Raw genomic sequence first — 19,701 nt, 5'->3', positions numbered from 1 at the left:
TGGTTTTTTCGGACCGTCCCACATGCCACTGTTTTTTTTGTCTTTTAGACATTTGAACAGGGGTACACTTGTGTACAAGTTGTACCCCTGATCCAACAGTGGGTGTAGGAGGTCCCACACTACCTTCCCTGTTGTGGACAGGACGGGGGGACAATTTGGGGGCTGTATTGTCCTGTCCTTCCCCTCATAGATCCGGAAAGCATATATATATATCCGGTCTCAGACTCACACAGCTTGTAGACCTTGATCCCGTACCTGGCGCGATTATTGGGCAAATATTGGCGAAACTTTAGCCTACCCTTAAAGTGCACCAGGGGTTCATCAACTGAAATCTCTTTGTCGGGGGTGTAGATTTCAGGAAACTTTTGGGAATAAAGTTTAGGAGGGGCCTAATTTTAAAAAGTCTGAATTGGGGTCATCCTGGGGGGGGCATAGGGAGTTGTCACTGAAGTGCAGAAATTTTTGGAGGGCCTCAATGTGGGGTCTGGTCATTGTATTGCGGTACAACGGACAATGATATAAAATGTCAGTAGACCAGTAGGATCTCACTTTGGGCTTTTTAGTGAGACCCATGTTGAGAACTAACCCCCAATATTTTTGCATTTCTGCACAATTAGTTGGTTGCCAACGATTGGGCTGGGCATAAAATGAGTTTGGGTGTTTGGCTATAAATTGGTGGGCGTAGATGTTTGTTTGGTCCACCATAAGCTCTATCAAATCGTCGGTAAAGAACAATTTGAAATATTCAATTACAGGCAGCCCTTCCGTCTGCACATTAATTCCAGCTGCAGCAGTAAATTCTGGGATTTGGGGTGTGTAATTGGTTGGGGGTGACAAATCACTGCTGGCAGTACCAGGGTCAGGCAGAACCTGGGCACTAACCCTCCTGCGACTACGAGGAGGTTCCTCGCTGTCACTAGAGGAGGACGAGAGAAAGAACTCTGGTTCCTCACCACTCGCTGAGTCCGTATTGAATGCGATCATTGCATACGCCTCTTCAGCGGTGTAACGCTTCGCAGCCATTTTATTAATTTGTGTGTGTATATATATATATATATATATATATATATATATATATATGTATGTATGTAGTTTATACACACGTAGCTGTAACAACGTTACGTTGTATTTTTTTGTTTGTTCGTTTTTTCACACTAAACACTAACGCTGAAACACTAAGTTTTTTTTTTGGGTTTTTCCACAGAAAACACTAAACACAAATATTTTTTTTTTATAACTCTTAGTACCGCTGACTGACAAGTGACGAGACTGACCGTGACGGATTGACACTAACTGACAAGTGACGCGACTAACAGTGACGGATTGACGCTGACCAGTGACGCGACTAACAGTGACGGATTGACACTAACTGCCAAACTGACGCTACGGATTGACGCTAACAAATTGGATGAAAAAAATAAAATCTCCCTTATAGACTGGGAGGTGTGTGGGGTCACACACTAGGAACAGGGAAGAGGGAAATTAGGGGTTGATTGTTTTTTTCACTTTGTGTGCGGCACACAACATGACACAGGCTCTGATCTCTCCAACTTCTCTTCACCTACTAAGAGATCAGAGCCTGTATCCGTTATTTTTCACCCACCCTGGGTGAAAAACGCACTGTGATTGGTGGGTCTGAACAGACTCGCCAATCACCTCTTCTATTGGTTCCCTGCTGGTCACATGGGGCATGGGACAGGAGGGGGGGGGGGTCACATGGGGCATAGTAACTGTTTCTGGACTAATTTCAAGTCCAGAAACCGTTTTGAAAACTTTGTGCAGAAATGATGTAATCAGTGGATCTATACAGATCCACCGATTACATCGATCGCCGACATTAGACCGCTTTTAAGGGTCCAATGCCGGTAACTAGGGAGTGCTAGTTGTCAGGGGAGGGGGTTTTACCCGCCCCTTCATCCACCCCCGGCTGAGAATGCTCTGATAGGTGGGTCTGTTCAGACCCACCTATCAATGCAATCGCCGGCAATGGCCACTGCTATTGGTCCATTGCCGGTGACATGAGGCTTTGGGTAGGGCGGGTGAGTCTCTATACTAACCGTTTCGGGACTTATTACATGTCCCGAAACAGTTTTTTATACTTTATGTGCAGAAATGATGTAATCGGTGGATCTGTGCAGATCCACCGATTACATCGATCGCCGACATTGGACTGCTTTTACGGGTCCAATGCCAGTGACTGGGGAGTGTCAGCTGTTGGGGACAACTGTCCCTGCCGTTCCCGGTGCACACTGCCACCGACAGTGTGCACCGGGACCCACTCAGTAACTGTACGTCCTTGTGCGCTAAGACACTGGCAGCAGGGACGTACAGTTGCGTCCTGCTGCGCCTAGGGGTTAAAATTTTATATAATCACAAACCACAAATTGAGTAGCTTTGTAAATAACTGCATTTTAGTCCACAGCTGCATTCATAATTATATTGGTTGTAACTGGAAATGGACAACAAGCTTAAGAGCCAAGCAGAGCGCCTATAATTTAGTGGCATGTTTAGGACACATCCGATGACCGTTCCCTGTTAATAAAGTCTACACCACAGAATCCAAGTCACAAAAGACAGACATTCAGAATTGTAAATGCAGCACTGGACTATGATAGAGGCTGTTCAAGATAAGTAATATAATATATAAAGGGTGATTCAAAGTGGATGGTACAAAAGTAAAGGCCTGTAGTTAAAGTAACATCAGTGGTAAATAGCCAGTGATTGAAAATCAAAGCAAAACTGGCTTAGTTATCCATAGCGACCAATCGCAGAACAGCTTTAATTTTCAAGAGCCAAATTTGAACTGTGCTTACGTAGTGTGACATAAGATGGCGACATCAAAGCAAGAAAAAGCTTTTTGCGTGTTGGAATTTGCAAGAACGGGGTCTGTTGTGACAGTACAGCGAAACTTTCAGAATAAATTTGCTAAATGTGCTCCGCATAGAAGCTGCATTTCACATTGGGTGATGCACTTCCAATCCACTGGGTGTTTGTTATGGGAAAAGTCTGGGCCGCCCATAGGCACAACATTAGAATTTGGGTCTCAGAAAAGCCATGTGCCCGTATCAAACACATGAGGGACTCACCAAAAGTAAACATGTTCTGTTCAGTGAGCAGGTGCGAAGTCTACAGTCCCTTCTTTTTTGCTGAGGATACAGTCACTGGCCACTCCTACCTGGACATGTTAAAGGAATGGCTTATGACAGAACTGGACTACTGCCTTTTAACCCCTTAGTGACCACCAATACGCCTTTTCACGTTGGTCACGAAGGGGCCTTAGGCTAGGCTGACGCCCTTATTCACGTGAGCCTAGTCTAAGTCCTGCACGGGTGTCCCGTGCAGGCTGGAGCCGGGGCTCTACTGTCTGATGACAGCTGGGCTCCTGCTCCAACACCCGCGATCGAAGTTTACTTCGATCGTGGCCGTTTAACCTGTTAAATGCCGCCGTCAGTAGCGACCGCAGCATTTAACTTGTTTACAAAGGGAGTGAGCTCCCTCTGTCACCCATCGGCGGCCCGCAAATGCAATCGCGGGTCTCCGATGGGGTATCATGGCAGCCGGGGGCTTGATAAAAGCCCCCAGGTCTGCCCTGGACCTATGCCTATTAGGAAGCGCCGGAGGCACGTCCTAATAGATTGCCTGTCAGATTTACACTGACAGGCAATAATGCTCTGGTATACGAAGTATACCAAAGCATTATAGCAGCGATCTGAAGATCGCACAGTAAAGTCCCCTAGTGGGACTAAGGAAATAAGTAATAAATGTGAAATAAAGATTATTAATAAAAATTACAGTAAAAAAAGAAATCCATTTTTTTCCCATAAAAAGTGGTTTTATTTAGTAAAAGTGTAAAAAATAAATAAAAGAACACATATATGGTATCGCCGCGACCGTAATGACTCCATTAATAAAGTTAATGTCATTTAAACCGCCAGGTGAACACCGTAAAAAAACAATGGCAAAATTGCAATTTTTTCCATTGCCCCCCAAAAAATTAATCTGCCATGTCACCAATGGAAATCACTTTGATCATTTGTAGTGTAAAGATAAAACTTTGGATAGTTAGTGTCTTCATGTTAATAAATTTGTGTTATGTTCTCTTGGCTATAATTTTGCACCATCCTTCTTGAATCACCCTGTATTTACAGCGGTACCCAATGTTATATGTTAAATTCTATATGTAAACTGTTTGATGGCTTACAAAGGTGAATGCTAAAATCATAGTAAGGGCTCATTTACACGAGCGTGTTATACGTCCGTGCAACGTGCGTGATTTTCACTCGTGTCGTACGGACCTATATTAGTCTATGGGGCAGTGCAGACTGTCAGGGATTTTTGCGCAGCGTGAGTCCGCTGCGTAAAACTCACGACAGGTCCTATATTTTGGTGTTTTTCGCGCATCACGCATGCCACACGGAAGCACTTTCGTGGGACGAGCGTGATTCGCGCAACAGCTGTCAAACTGTGAATGTAAACAGAAAAGCACCACGTGCTTTTCTGTTTACATACATCCAAACGGAGTGTCCTAATGATGGCGGCTGCGCGAAAATCACGCAGCCGCGCATCATACAGGGCTGACACACGGAGCGGTTAAGTGCCTTTTGCGCACGTAAAACGCAGCATTTTTTGCGTGCGCAAAACGCACACGCTTGTGTGAATCCGGCCTAAGGGTAAGGCCACATGCAGCGTAAATACTGTGGAAATTCTGATCGGATTCTTTGTGCATCAAATTCCGCAGTGTTTACGTTAAGTGGATGAGATTTAAACAAATCTCATCCACGGGCTGCAGAAAAAAACACTACGGAATTTCATTTTGCAGCATGCCAATTTAGGTTGTGAAAATGCTGCAAAATGTCTGGTCGAAATATCTTGGTCTGCAGTTACATTTTTGCCATTGATTTACCGTTGACTATCTCTTTTGTTCTGCAGGTGGGTGACTTTTCTCTTAAAAACACTTCAAAAATATAAAGCTCCACCAAATGTCAGTCATTCACGAGAGGAAGGTAATTATGTCCATATTTAAAGGCGGCGTCTAGTGGAAATACAACTTTTCATTATTGCACCCCCGCCCCCTTCACTTGATTGTCCGATAAATCTGGAATTTTTTAATGTACAGTATATTTCACTTTCATGCAATCCGCTTTGGTTCAGATCAGACACTTATGTTTTATTTATTTTTTCATTCTGCTTTATTTTCTTTGTGCTTTGCTATCAATCCCATGATACCTCAGCACATTATCACATGAGCAGATTGAACCAGTGCCATGTCTGCTGGTTTTGCCTGGGGAGGACAGTGTGATTTCACTCAATGTTCTCCTAAGTAAAGCTTATTAGTATAGAGCCAGGGAGACTGATCTTCATTATAACTGTGTGACAGGATCCTGTCTAATCATTATCGGTAACTGTAATAGAAGTGTGTCCCGCCCTGTGGAAAGCCTGTGTGGAACAGTCTGAGGAAGTAGAGGGGTTGAAGTTTGTAATTACAACATATGCATGAAGTTGTAAATATACAAAGTTTGCTCCACGTTGACTCCGTGTTGAATCAAATGTCTAGTAATGAGCCGCAGCAAGGAAAAAAAAAAACAGCCATGGGAGAGACACAAGGAGTTCTGTAAAGGGGACATATCCACCGATCAGCAAGTTACACCTTACCCTACGGATAGGGGATAACTTGTTGTAACCGGAATAACCCTTTAAGTGTTGAGAAGAATTCTCCTATAAAGGTCATATCAAAGTGGCTGTTTTTCAGAATGTACACTGCTCCAAAAAAATAAAGAAAAACACTTAAATCACACATCGGATCTCGATTAAAAAAAGTATTCCAGTTAATCTTTACTGATATAAATTGTGGAATCTGTTGAGAACAATCTCCGATCAACGATCAATGGAAACCAAAATCGTCAACCAATTGCGGGCTGGATTCCAAATCGCCCCGAAAATCCAAGTAAAAAATTTAAATCACAGGTATGTACACTTTTTGAAGTAAAGGTTTCTTGTTCATTTGCTTCCAAAATGCAAAAGTAAGCAACTTTCTAATTCGTCATTAAAAATGTCCTACTATTTGGTTGTTGTAGGGACTCTGTAACTTCTGTAGACAGCTGGTCTTCTGTAAATTCTATCTCAAATCCGTCGGTTCACTGCTCCTGATGGCTGACTTAAAGAGCTGACCAATCCGCGTCATACACTTCTCTCCATTCATTTACACTGCACTAACGATATAGTTATACGGTTATGTGCCGCTACATAGACAAACCCTAACATTACTGCAGTGTCCTGATAATGAATATACATCACTACCAGCCTGGACGTGTTGTTTATTCAGAATCCTGACACTTCTGATTCTTTTCTGTGAGATTCCAGCAAGGCAAGCGTAATCTCGCGAGATTACGATGTAACCTGTCATCTCAAACGAGATTACGCTTGCCTTGCTGGAATTTCACAGAAAAGATTCAGAAGTGTCAGGATTCTGAATAAACATCATGTCCAGACTGGTAGTGATGTATATTCATTATCAGGACACTACAGTAATGTTATAGTGTGTGTATGAAGCTGCACATAGCGATATAACTATATCGCTAGTGCAGTGTAAATGAATGGCGAGAAGTGCATGACGCTGATTGGTCAGTGTCATACACTCCTCTGTACAACGCCCACTTGGTCTAAAGTAAAACACGCCCACTTGGGCATTAAGAAACTCGTTAGCATAAAGCTAAAAATCGCTTATAAAGTGGTTTAAAATAGATCGATTTTCTAAATAAAAAGCATTACTGTCACCTACATTACAGCGCCGATCTCCTTAAATAGGAGATAGGGCACTTATGTGGTGACAGAGTCTCTTTAACCCAGGGAGGAGGGAGAGCAGTTAGAGATAGCAGCAGGGAGGGGTTGTACACGGCAGATCAATGTGTGAAGAGTTGGAAGGCTTCCAAGTGTTCAGAAAGGAAAGATCACACAAGCTGTTCGTGTCATAGTGTATATAGAGAGGAGAGCACACAGGCTTTCTCTATACACTAACCTGCTGTGTACAACCTACCCCACCCCCTCCCTGCTACTATCTCTAACACCGGCAGGTGGGGGAGCAGTTTTGACAGCCATCAGGAGCAGTGAACTGACTGGTTTGAGTTGGAATTTGTAGGAGACCATCTCTCTACAGGAGTAGCAGACTCTACAGTAGCCAAATGCTAGGAAATTTTTAATGAAGACTATTTTAGAAAGTTGCTTAGGCCCCATGTACACGACAGTAAAAAAACCTCAGTTTTTGCGGACCGCAATTGCGGTCTGCAAAAACTGACCCATTCGCTTTCATTGAACGCGGACACCTTTCCATAGCACTACGGAAGGGTGTCCGTGCCGTGGAATTGTTCCGGGAATTATGGAACATGTCCGTTCTTTTGCATTTTGCGGGCCGTGCTCCCATACTTTGTATGGGAGCACGGGCCGAAAATGCGGCGGTCAGTCGGTGGCCGGCCGTGCCCGCAATCGCGGGCCGTGATTGCGGGCACGGTACTGTGCATGGGGCCTTAAAGAGGCTCTGTCACCAGTTTTTCAAACCCCTATCTCCTATTGCAGCAGATCGGCGCTGAATGTAGATTACAGTAACGTTTTTTTTTTTTTCAAAAACGAGCATTTTTGGCCAAGTTATGAGCATTTTTATATTTATGCAAATGAGCCTTTAAATACAACTGGGTGTGTATTGTGTGTGTACATCTGGGCGTTTTTACTTGTTTTACTAGTTGGGCGTTGTGAATGGAAGTGTATGATGCTGACGAATTGGCATCATCCACTTCTCTTCGTTAACACTCAGCTTCTGGCAGTGCACAGACACACAGCGTGTTCTCGAGAGATCACGCTGTGACGTCACTTCCTGCCCCAGGACCTGCATCGTGTCGGACGAGCGAGGACACATCGGCACCAGGCGACAGAGGCTACAGTTGATTCTGCAGCAGCATCGGCGTTTGCAGGTAAGTCGATGTAGCCTCTGTCGCCTGGTGCCGATGTGTCCTCGCTCGTCAGACACGATGCAGGACCTGGGGCAGGAAGTGACGTCACAGCGTGATCTCTGGAGAACACGCTGTGTGTCTGTGCACTGCCAGAAGCTGGGTGTTAACGAAGAGAAGTGGATGATGCTGATTCGTCAGCATCATACACTTCCAATCAACGCCCAGCTAGTAAAACAAGTAAAAACGCCCAGATGTGTACACACAATACACGCCCACTTGTACTTAACTTTAAACACGCCCAGATGTACTTAAGAAAGGCTCATTTGCATAAATATAAAAATGCTCATAACTTGGCCAAAATTGCTCGTTTTTGAAAAAAAAAAAACAGTTACTGTAATCTACATTGCAGCGCCGATCTGCTGCAATACGAGATAGGGGTTTGAAAATCTGGTGACAGAGCCTCTTTAAAGTGTAGCTAAACGTTTAACAAACTTCTGACGTGTCATAGTGACACATCAGAAGTTTGGATTGGTGGGACCCCCACCAATCGCTCGAAAAAAGCAACTGAAGCGCTTGTGTGAGCGCTCAGCCGCTTTGTGTCCGGCTTTTTCCGGAACTAAATGTATAGTGTACGGACTCAATAGAAAGTCTATGAGCCCATACTCAGATACATCGGCTTTCCGGAAAAAGTCGAACATGAACGAAGCGGCTGAGAGCTCACACGAACGCTTCAGCTGCTTCGTTCTAGCGATTGGTGGGGGTCCGAGCACTGACATGTCACTATGACATGTCAGAAGTTTGTCATACATTTAGCTACACTTTAATTTTGCATTTAGGAAGCAAATAAACAACAATAATTAAAAAAAAATCAGTTCAAAGTAGTTTTTTTTTTGGGCTTCAAAACCATGGGTTCGTTGTGGTCCATTTGACTGCAAAAAAACCTTTTTTTTATGCATCTGTGTCATCAGGATTCACAGATGCACAACAAAAAAATTACTTTACTAGCTGTGTGAACCCGCAAATCTGGACCTAAAATGACTTGTCCTGAGTTTTTGCAGTCCGGATTTGCGGCCCCAGCATGGATCCATGAAAACCACGGTCATGTGCATGGGGTCATAAAAATGAACGGATCCGCAATTAATCCCCAAAAAAAGGAAAAATTGCGGATGCAAATGCACGGTCGTGTGCATGAGACCTAAGTGTTCCCTTAATTTTTTGGAGCAGTGTAGTTAGGATATCTAGCCTATACTGAACTAACATGTTAAATAGAAAAATTGACTGCATACAGATTTGAGGAACAAGCAAATCCCATTTTTAGACATTTTGATCTATAACAGTAATGATATTCGTAATACCGCAAAATAATGCCTTCAATTAAATTCTGTAATAGCATGAAGTGACCTAACTAATTTATTTCCTTTAGACTATTACAGTGAGACAGAAGCTGAAGATGATGATCAAGTTAAGTCACGTGATGTGGTAAGACTTTCCCCTCATTACTTTTTTACAGACATTTTTGGTCACAATTAAAGAGGCTCTGACACCAGATTCTAAGTGCCCTATCTCCTACATAGTCTGATTGGCGCTGTAATGTAGATTACAGCAGTGGTTTTTATTTTGAAAAACTATCATTTACCTATTCACCTATGACCGCACCCCTGGAGAGATGTCCCATCTGCTGGACAGGAAACCTGAGGATATAAAATGGACACACCTCTCCACACACCGTGTCAGGTTTCCTGTCCTCCGGATGGAAGATTCTCCTGAGGAAAAGACACTTCTCCCGGGATTGCAGACCCCCTAGCAAGGCTTACCTTATTCCACTAGGGGTGATCTGGAAAGGTATAAGTCTTCCTCTTGGGAGCAACCTTAGCCTGGAATAGGTACTCCCTCCTCTCGCGGTCCATCGTCCCCCTCCTGCTGCAAAGCAGGATGGTGGTTTAAGGTCCACAGGGCGGGCCTTCTGGCGGGGAGCGGATCCCCGGGGCTCGTTCGGCTTGGAAGGGGCCGGACCAGACCCAGCGTTGGCGGCTTTCCGGCGCTCTCACTGGCATGTCCGGTCGCCACGACGTGTCATTTCCGGGCACGTCCAACACTCCAGGGGGCGGTGTTCCGGTGGCCCACGTGGGGAGGAGGTGCTCCAGCATCCGGAACGAGGGCCTCCCAGCCGATCCTTGGCCTATTTTAGGCTAGAAACAACAGGAGCTCGTTCTCCAGTCGTCTTCTGCCATGGAGTCTCCAGGAGAAACACCAGGACGCACTGAACGCTCGGATGCCAAGTCCTCCAGTCCGGTACTTGAGGACGCCAGGAGTGGGGTAAGAGAAAAACCTCTCCCTTACCTAATACTGTTCCCCTTTCTCTTGTGCATATGTTTAGGCCAGGGATTGTCCTAGGAAAAAGCAGGATAAGGCCCATAACAAGGAATGTGCGATATGTAAAAAGAAACTCGCATCTTCCTATAACAAAAGACTCTGTCAGAAATGTCTAGATAATATTATATCAGAAGAGTCCACAAATTTAGCCACAAGCATTAAGGATATTGTAAGGGCTGAAGTGAGGAGCTCACTAAGGTCCCTTAGAAAGAGAAGAGATCCTCCGGCCGCCTCTTCTAGCAGGATGGATTCCTCAGCCGAAGGGGACCCCCAGCTAGGCGAAGAAGGGGAGTACAGCTCCTACGACGACTCGGGTGAGGAGGAGGGAGAGAGAAATCTGTTCCCAACGGAGGGCGTTGACCTACTCCTAAAAACAGTCAGGGCGACTATGAATATAGACGACCCCAAAGAACCACGGTCCATCCAGGACGCTATGTTTCAAGGGCTAGGACCTAAAAAGAATAGAACCTTCCCCATCCATAGGAACATACCTAACCTTATTAAAAAGGAATGGAAAGTGCCCGATAAAAAGACAAGCATTCCCAAGCTTCTCTAAAGGAAGTATCCCTTTGAGGAGGACGCATGCAGGGACTGCGATAGCATCCCCAGGCTCGACGCTCCAGTAGCCAAGATCTCAAAGAAACACTCCTTTCCCTTTGAAGATCTAGGCGCCTTGTCTGACCCTATGGATAGGCTGAATTCTACCTTAAGAGAACCTGCAAAGCCTCTACAGGGGGTTTCAAACCAGCCATTGCAGCCACCTGCGTGGCCAGATCCCTGAAAGTGTGGTTCGCACAACTGTAGGTACATCTGAAAGACAAGACCCCTCGGGATCAAATCTTAGCCTCCTTCCCAACACTTTCTAAAGCAGCAGACTTCTTGGCAGACGCCTCAGTAGACGCGGTACGCCTTTCCGTCAGATCAGCGGCCCTGGCGAATTCAGCTAGACGAGCTATCTGGCTAAAGACCTGGAAGGGGGACACCGGATCCAAAGGGAAGCTGTGCGCTATCCCTTGTTCAGGAGATTACCTTTTCGGGCCCCCACTTGATGACCTGCTGGAAAAGGCATCAGACAGTAAAAAGGGGTTCCCGGCACAAACCAGGCCAACAAGAGAGTCCTTTCGTCCCAGAGGGCCAAGTAACAAAAGAGGGGGGTACGCTAACCCTAGGGCACAGGACTTTAGACCCTCGAGATTTCCTAGAAAAAACAAGTCCTTTCCTTTCAGGCCCCAGAAGGACCCTAAAAATAGGGACCAACAATGACGCCAAGGGGGCAGTGGGGAGTCGCCTTTCCCTGTTTCTCAAAGATTGGCAGAAGATTTCAGCAAATCCTTGGATTCTGGGAATCTTAAAAACAGGGTACATACTAGAGTTCACAACCCTCCCCCCAGACAGATTCCTTCCCACGAGGGACCTAAGGAACCCAGTCCAACAAAAGAACCTAGAAATAGAAGTTCTGTCACTTATAAAAAAAAAAAAGAGGTCCTAATCCAGGTTCCAGACAGAGATAGGTCGGGGCTTTTATTCCCCCCTCTTCCTAGTGAACAAACCAGGAGGAAAACTCAGGGTCATTATAAACCTAAAAAAACTGAACTGCTATCTGACCTACAAAAAATTCCGCATGGAGAGTATCACGTCCACTATAAACCTCCTCTCCAGAGACTGCGTGATGACCTCAATAGACCTAGAGGATGCCTATTATCACGTACCCATATGTCATCGTCATCAAAAGTATCTAAGGGTAGCAGTAACACTCAATGGGTCCGTATGCCACCTACAATACAGAGCCCTCCCCTTCGGCATCTCTCAAGCCCCAAGGGTATTTTCCAAGCTGATAGCGGAAATGACCTCATACATCAGGATGAACGACATTCTCCTGATTCCATATCTAGACGACTTCCTGGTGGTAGCAGAAATGGTTCCAACTCTGACCCTACACATACAGATAGTCCGGGACATACTGACAAAATTAGGATGGAACATAAATTTAAAAAAATAGACTCTAAATCCATCGAAAAGATGTATATTCTTAGGAACCCTGCTGGATTCCTCCAAACAGATGACCTTCCTCCCAGAAGAAAAAATCGTGCCCCTGATGGACAGGATATCCGAGATCTACCTGAGCCATACGACATCTTTCAGGGAAGCTATGTCCGTCTTAGGACTCATGACATCATGCATCCCAGCCGTACTATGGGCTCACTTCAAGTCCAGACCACTGCAGTGGGACATCCTAGACCAATGGGACAGGAGCAGTTTCTCCTTGGACCAACCCTTTCACATCTCTTCCACACCAAGACTGTCCCTCAGATGGTGGCTAAGCAGGGAAAATCTCACAAGGGGTATTCCATGGAGGTTAACCCCTACTCTCAATATGACCACAGATGCGAGTTCCTGAGGGTGGGGGAGCCCATTACGACTCATCTTTTCTTCAGGGTCAGTGGGACCAGCAGACCGCTCTCAGATCCTCCAACTTCAGGGAACTAGCAGCAGTTCTTCAGGCCCTGAGGGGATCCATACAGGCAATTTCAGGTCAGCATCTAAAGATCTATTCGGACAACACAACTACAATATCCTATATAAACCGGCAAGGGGGTACGAGATCGGCCTCGCTGATGGGCCTAGCCACACAGATATTTTCTCTGGCAGAACACAACCTGCTGACTCTATCAGCCGTTCATCTCAGAGGGAAGGACAACCTGGTGGCAGATTTCCTAAGCCGGGAAAGGCTTCACCAATCAGAATGGTGCTTGAACACCGCAGTATTTCAGGAGATCATCCTCAATAGATCTGTTCGCATCCAAAAGAAACAGAAAAACCCAGAGGTTCTTCTCCCTAAATCCCTCAGACCACCCAACAGCAATAGACGCACTCTCCCAGTGCTGGAGTCTAGATAGAGGCTACGCCTTCCCCCCCCAAGAGTTTTAAAAAAGGTCAGAGAAGACAGGGCCTACTACATTAAAGGTTCAGATTTCTGCTTTAAGTTCCTTTTTCAATTTTAAATTCGCGGAACACCCCTGGATCAAGAGATTCCTAACTGCTGCCTGCAGACTTAAACCACAGATCAGGTCCCCAGTTCCTCCCTGGAACTTAAACCTCGTTCTCCAGGCTTTGATAAAACCACCCTTTGAACGCATAGACTCTATTTCCTTGAAGATCCTAACAATCAAAATGACCTTTTTATTAGCCATTACATCAGCCCGTAGAGTGAGCGAGATCCAGGCCCTCTCTGCCTTTCCTCCACATACCCTACTGCTAGATGATAGTCATCTTAAAAACCCTACCAGAATTCCTTCCTAAAGTGGTTTCACCCTTTCACCTAAACCAAGACATCTTCCTTCCCTCCTTTTGTGACTCCCCAAAGAATCAGAGGGAACAACCGTTTAACTGCCTAGATGTAAGAAGATGTCTAGTCCAGTACCTAAAGGTTACCCAAGATCTGAGATCATCACAAAACTTGTTTATCCAGTTTCAGGGTCACAACAAGGGTTCAGCAGCCAGCAAAGCTACCATAGCAAGGTGGATCAAGCAGGTCATACGGCTAGCCTACATAAATCAAAAACTTAAACCCCCAGAATTCTTCGGGGCACACTCCACTAGGGCCGTATCCACTTCATGGGCAGAAAGAGCAGATGCATCCCTAGACCAAATATGTAAGGCTGCCACATGGAGTTCTCCTCACACCTTCTTTAAACACTACAGATTACAACTACATACAGCCTCTGACTTGGCCTTCGGTAGGAAGGTACTGCAAGCTGTGGTCCCACCCTAATAATATTGATTTCTATTTAACATCTCCAGGGGTGCTGTCATAGGTGAATAGGTAAAAGATTGATTACTTACCGGTAATCTGTTTTTCAAGTACCTATGACAGCACCTCGCTGTTACCCTCCCATGTCTGTAGTAGATGACCATCATAAACTGGATCGCTACCTTTAATTTGAGCATCCCTGTAAATATTGTACATTATTAAGGCGTGAGGGACTTTCACTAAAAAAAAAAAAAAAAAGCACACATATAAACTAAACTACTTCTCATCCTGAGTTCTTCCTAAAGACTGTGTGTGGGGAGAGGTGTGTCCATTTTATATCCTCCGGTTTCCTGTCCAGCAGATGGAACGTCTCTCCAGGGGTGCTGTCATAGGTTCTTGAAAAACAGATTAACGGTAAGTAATCGATCTTTTTTGAGCAAGTTATGAGCAATTTTAGATTTATGCTAATTCGTTTTTTAAAGACCAACTGGGCGTGTTTTTACTTTTTACCAACTGGGTGTTGTACAGAGGAGTGTATGACGCTGACCAATCAGTGACCAATCAGCCTCATACACTTCTCATTGTTTCAGCCCAGCTTCTTTCACTGCACAATCACACTGCTGTGGATCATGCTGGGCTGTAACAATGAGAAGTGTATGAGGCTGATTGGTCACTGATTGGTCAGCGTCATACACTTCTCTGTACAACGCCCAGTTGGTCTTTAAGAAACGAATTAGCATACATTTAAAATTGCTCATAACTTGCTCAAAAATGATCGTTTTTCAAAATAAAAACCACTGCTGTTATCTACATTACAGCACCGATCAGACTATGTACTAGATAGGGCATTTATAATCTGGTGACAGAGCCTCTTTAAGTACATTTTCCCTTTCCCAACCACATTTAGGTAAAGAAGCACTTGATGCAGTCGCCTACCAAGAATATGTCTGCTCTTGAGGAGGGAGCTGAAGGTGGATACTTTCCAAAATCCAGCAATGCTCAACAATTGGAACAGTCGCCTATCAAAAATACATCTGAAGTTATGGCAACAATTGCATGTGAAGAAGTGGCGGAAGGTGGACATTTGCCAAAATCCAGTAAAGTCTTGGTTTTTGTTTTATTTTTAGTTTTTACGATTGAAAAATAATCCTGCAACCAAAATGGCACAAAATCAGATAAGTTGATTTGGATGAGTTAAGTACATTCATGTGCGACTCCTAAGGCTCAATTCTGCAGTAGTCATTCATGGTGTGCATGGGTTTGATTCCTCCTGTGCTAAATAACATGGGACATATATGGGTGAATATTTCAACAATACAGCTGTTGGTAGAGAATTTGGCTGGACACCCGCAAGGCCATAATAGGGACGTTTCTCCCCTTTCTAAGAGAATCTGTTAATACATAGACTTTTATATATGTCTGTAAAAGTTTCTGTAGAAAATTATGCATACTGTCATAAGCACTTCATATCGCTCAAATCAAGCGGTGTATGACCACCTTAGGTGTTTCAAGATAATGATAGATTGATTTTGCAAGAGGAAACGGGCCCTCAAAAGCATTGTTGATACACTCCAACATTTATTGACCTAGAGATCTTTGTTTGCTATTAGAGAAGAGATTTAAAAAAAAATAAATACATACTCGCCACCTGGTCTCCCATAGCGACGTGTCTCTGCCAGCCTCCTGAGATGTCATTTTGTCCCATGTGACCGCTGCAGCCCCTAGAAGACGTCAGACAGGGCAATCGGAGGACACTATTTGGAATTTATTTCAAATTGGCTTCGAAACCAATTTTTAGGAAATTCGCTAGTTTTTAGATTCTTTATATACTTTTCTGCTGTAGTCATAAAAAAAAATTAAACTGCTCATTCGTTAAAGCAAGTGAACTAGTTAATGCTTTTGGAAGTACTGTAATGCATTTTGTGTGGGTTTTTTTTTAATCAGGTTTGCATTTACATAATATTTGGGCATTGTTCAGATGGTACATTTTAGTCTCTGTTTCCACTGTGAGAGAATTCTAGAGATGGTCATTCTTTTCTTTCTCCCATGTGAATGTTCATGTTTTAATACCTTGTAGTTTTAGGTCCAACATGCTGTGCTGTTCCTCTAAATATCTTTAGATGGGTCAGAGCCCCATTTATTGGATACAGAACGCCAAGTTCCCTGTATTGTCATGAAGTTAAACTTTAAAATTCTGGTTACCTGCAGCCATTTCGAGGGGTAGCTTAAGACATTACTGTATACAACTTATATATACACCTGTCAATAATAACACAGTATGCAGTAAGCTTCAAAGCTCCCTCTTGTGGTGTCTGCAGGAAGCCAGAATTTTATCATTTGAAAATTCGCTCTGTATATCCTATTAGTGGTCGAAGAAATTAATGCACACAGAATTTTGGACCAATTTAGATAAAAGATAAAAAGTTGTCGTGGGTGGACACTGGTATGTCACTGTTCAGGTTACACCCTTCACTTCTACATTTAGATGTCTTTCGGAACATAAGGATATATATAAATCTATATTTCTTCTGTAAACGCTTTTACATAGTTTCAGGCTTATGTGACCAAACTTTTTACTCTTCTTACAGTAGTTGATGATGATCTTCATATAATGATGACTTGCCTGAAACAAGGAGGTGTTTCTCTTATTGGGAAGAAGACTGCAATGACACGGGATGAATATAGGAAATCCTTTGTACGCCGCAACAAAAATCCAGACATAAACAACAAAGCACATGCTTTACGTGTTCTGCAAAGCACGCTGAAAGTGAGTGGGGAGTGCACACAAACTGATAGGCAACACTGACACAGTGCAAGTCTTTCCTTTATAATTTTCCTGGCTTTGTCTAAAAGAACGTCTCAAACTGCACCAATCTGGCCTGTGTGTTCCTGGCCATAATGTTTTTAGCAGAAGTATTAACATTCACTGTGAAAAGTGTTTATTTTGGCAAGAACCGATTTTCAAGATATAGCTGGTTATATAGCCCCACAGGTAATGGGTGTTTAAGTGATAGAAATTTTGCAACAGTTACTGCAAGAATTACCTGTTAAAATAACTGGGCACAGCTTTTGTAAAAACTATACAAGGTATATCAAAATCACATAAAATTTTCTGTACACACTCCCTTCCGGCCTAGTTTGGACTAAATAATTACTTTGCTCGAGTGCCTGATCAGCACGAGACGCCAAACAGGCACCTGTATATCCACGTATAATTATTTGGGACTGGCAGTCATCTTCCCCTATGAAATACACATGCTTTGCGCATGCAATAAAAATCAATTGGCCAAATGTATATATGATTTATTTTTCTATTTCACACAGCGTAAACGCTGCGAAAATTGCATATGGATTTTCAATGCAGGAAATTCCGCAGCGTTTTTGCAAATAAAAATGTACATGCTGCAGATTGAGAATCCACATTGCAGGTCGATTTCTGCAAGTTTTTTTTTTTTAAACTGTAGCACTTTGATGCTACTGTAACGCACTGCAGAATTTCCGCACTGAGAATCCGGACTAATGTTCTGCAGAGTTTATTCTGTATGTGGACGTAACCTAAAGTTATAAATTACTATTACAATTTAATCCGTGTTCTGCTTACCACAGGCAAAGCTTTTGGAGCTGCAATCGCTGAACCAAATCCTGGAGAATCCAGACCTAAACTCTGCTGCCTTTCAGAAATGGAAGTCTGAGCATGAGTATCTCTATGGCAACCTTGGAAATAGTCCTCAGGCACAGAGAGCGAATTCTGGTAATACATATCCAGAAAAGAAGACCTATAAAACGAATCAGGACAGCAGGGAGAGTGAAGAAAGTGACTAAATACGATCTATGATGGTGAATAACACTAAACACTCTCTGATGGCGTTCCTTTTGTGATTTCAATTGCTACAGTACTTGGCAGTTAATACTAGGTTTAATGGAATTCGCCATTATGACAAGTGAATTACTTTTAGTTGCATTATTTCACATTTCTTAATCTAGCAGTGCAACAGATACTTGCTTAGTCCATTTTGTCTGATAGATCAATGATATTATTATAATTCAACTATTGCAACAGGGAAGTCCGCAATGGCCTTGCTTTGAAAATACTAAACATCAGTCCGGCCAATGGTGCACAAACTTTGTGTGCACTTTGAGTTGATGTATTGGACATACAGTGTTTTGGTTTCATCGGTCTGAGCTAAAGATTTTGCTACTGACTTTTCCAAGCGGTAATAAACGTTTCCAATGTTCAATGAATGGGCATAACTGGAATACACCTGACTACAGGCGTTTCGATGCTGAAGACCTGCTGCTGGCACAAAATTTATAGATCAAATGCAAATTTATTTTTAACATTAGTTTGAAATTATATCAAGCTGCTGTATTTTCTGTTATCAAGCAAATGTTAAGTCAGTGGGGCAAATTTACGAAGTGCCTTAAATTTAGACATCTTAGAATTAGACTGGATGCGCCAAATGTATCACAGTTGCTCATGCTGAAAGATCATTTTGGTGCATATTTAGACACTTCTGTGTAACTTTCTGCCACTTCTTAGTTGGCTTACGTTAGACTTTATTTGCACCCGAATTGTCTGATCCATTCACTTTTTTTTTTTTTTTTACCTGAGCCACAAAAGTGTCTAAAACACTCTCTATAAACGTGTTTCACGGCAAATGCACCAGAATTCTGTCCTAGTTTGACAGAATTCTGGCTCATTTATATGAATAAATCTGCCACATTGTTTTTGTAATCTTGATCTTAACATCCTCCTTTTTTTTTTTTGCTTAACATTTCCTTAGCCATAGTTAATAGGGCAAAGAAAAGTTTCAAAGAACCTTTGAACATGTATTTATAGGTATTTGAAATATATTCCTGTTTTATGCATTATTGGGTGTCCTTTATTAGATATTGGTATGTGTTTAACATCCACATACACTCATGCATGCACAGAATACAAACACTCGTTCATCGGCTGATCTACTCGTTTATGCAGCAAGAAAGATCCTTGTCGACATAATGGAAATGTGTGGGTACAAACAATCCTAGTAACAAGCGCTCGTCCCCATACATAACCAAGCATTGCCCCTTGTGAAAGGAGCAAATGAGCGCCAATCAGCTTGTTATGGGTCGTGAAAACAAGCGCCACTTATCGAGCCATGTAATAGAATCTCTAAGGCCTTGTTCACACAGTGCAGAGATGCGGCAGATTTTTGCAAGTATTGTTAAAGCCAAAACCAGGAACGGAATCTTATGGGTCTGCTTTCCTGGGTGCAATTCTCGTTTTGGTTTAAAAAAATGCATGCAAAATCTACAGCATATCTGCACTGGGTGGACAAGGCTTTAGGGTATATTCACACTAAGCAGACTGGTTGCAGACATTTCTGTCATTCAAATGTATTGAATGGATTTTCAATGGATTATTTTCTACAGAATGTGCAAGGGTTGCATGAATAGGACAGTCACACAAATTTCGCATCAAATCTGCTGTCTGAATATACCCTGACCGTTTTCACACAGGTGTATTTGTAAGGGGAAAAAAAACTTGAAGCGGAAGATTGAGAAAAAGTACAGTGGAAACATGTGCACCTGTGTCTATAATCTACTCATAAATACTAACCAAAATACAACTGGGAAAGTGGCCTAAGGGTACGT

General features: G+C 43.3%; 1 protein-coding gene across 1 annotated transcript in view; it reads left to right on the top strand.

Moving 5' to 3' along the window:
* Window positions 1–18,936, top strand: part of CNKSR1 (connector enhancer of kinase suppressor of Ras 1) — a 98,681-nt gene extending 79,745 nt beyond the window's left edge. The window contains exons 17-21 of the mRNA XM_075853459.1: window positions 4,930–5,003; window positions 9,364–9,419; window positions 14,972–15,161; window positions 16,653–16,831; window positions 17,671–18,936. Of these exons, the coding sequence (XP_075709574.1) occupies window positions 4,930–5,003; window positions 9,364–9,419; window positions 14,972–15,161; window positions 16,653–16,831; window positions 17,671–17,886 (715 nt within the window). The 3' untranslated portion in view covers window positions 17,887–18,936. The remainder of the gene's footprint in view (window positions 1–4,929; window positions 5,004–9,363; window positions 9,420–14,971; window positions 15,162–16,652; window positions 16,832–17,670) is intronic.
* The last annotated feature ends 765 nt before the right edge of the window (window positions 18,937–19,701 follow it).

Source organism: Rhinoderma darwinii, chromosome 2, assembly GCF_050947455.1.
Source record: "Rhinoderma darwinii isolate aRhiDar2 chromosome 2, aRhiDar2.hap1, whole genome shotgun sequence".
Lineage (NCBI taxonomy): Eukaryota > Metazoa > Chordata > Amphibia > Anura > Rhinodermatidae > Rhinoderma > Rhinoderma darwinii.
The sequence above is the reverse complement of the archived record's forward strand: the minus strand, read 5'-3'. Positions and strand labels throughout refer to the sequence as shown.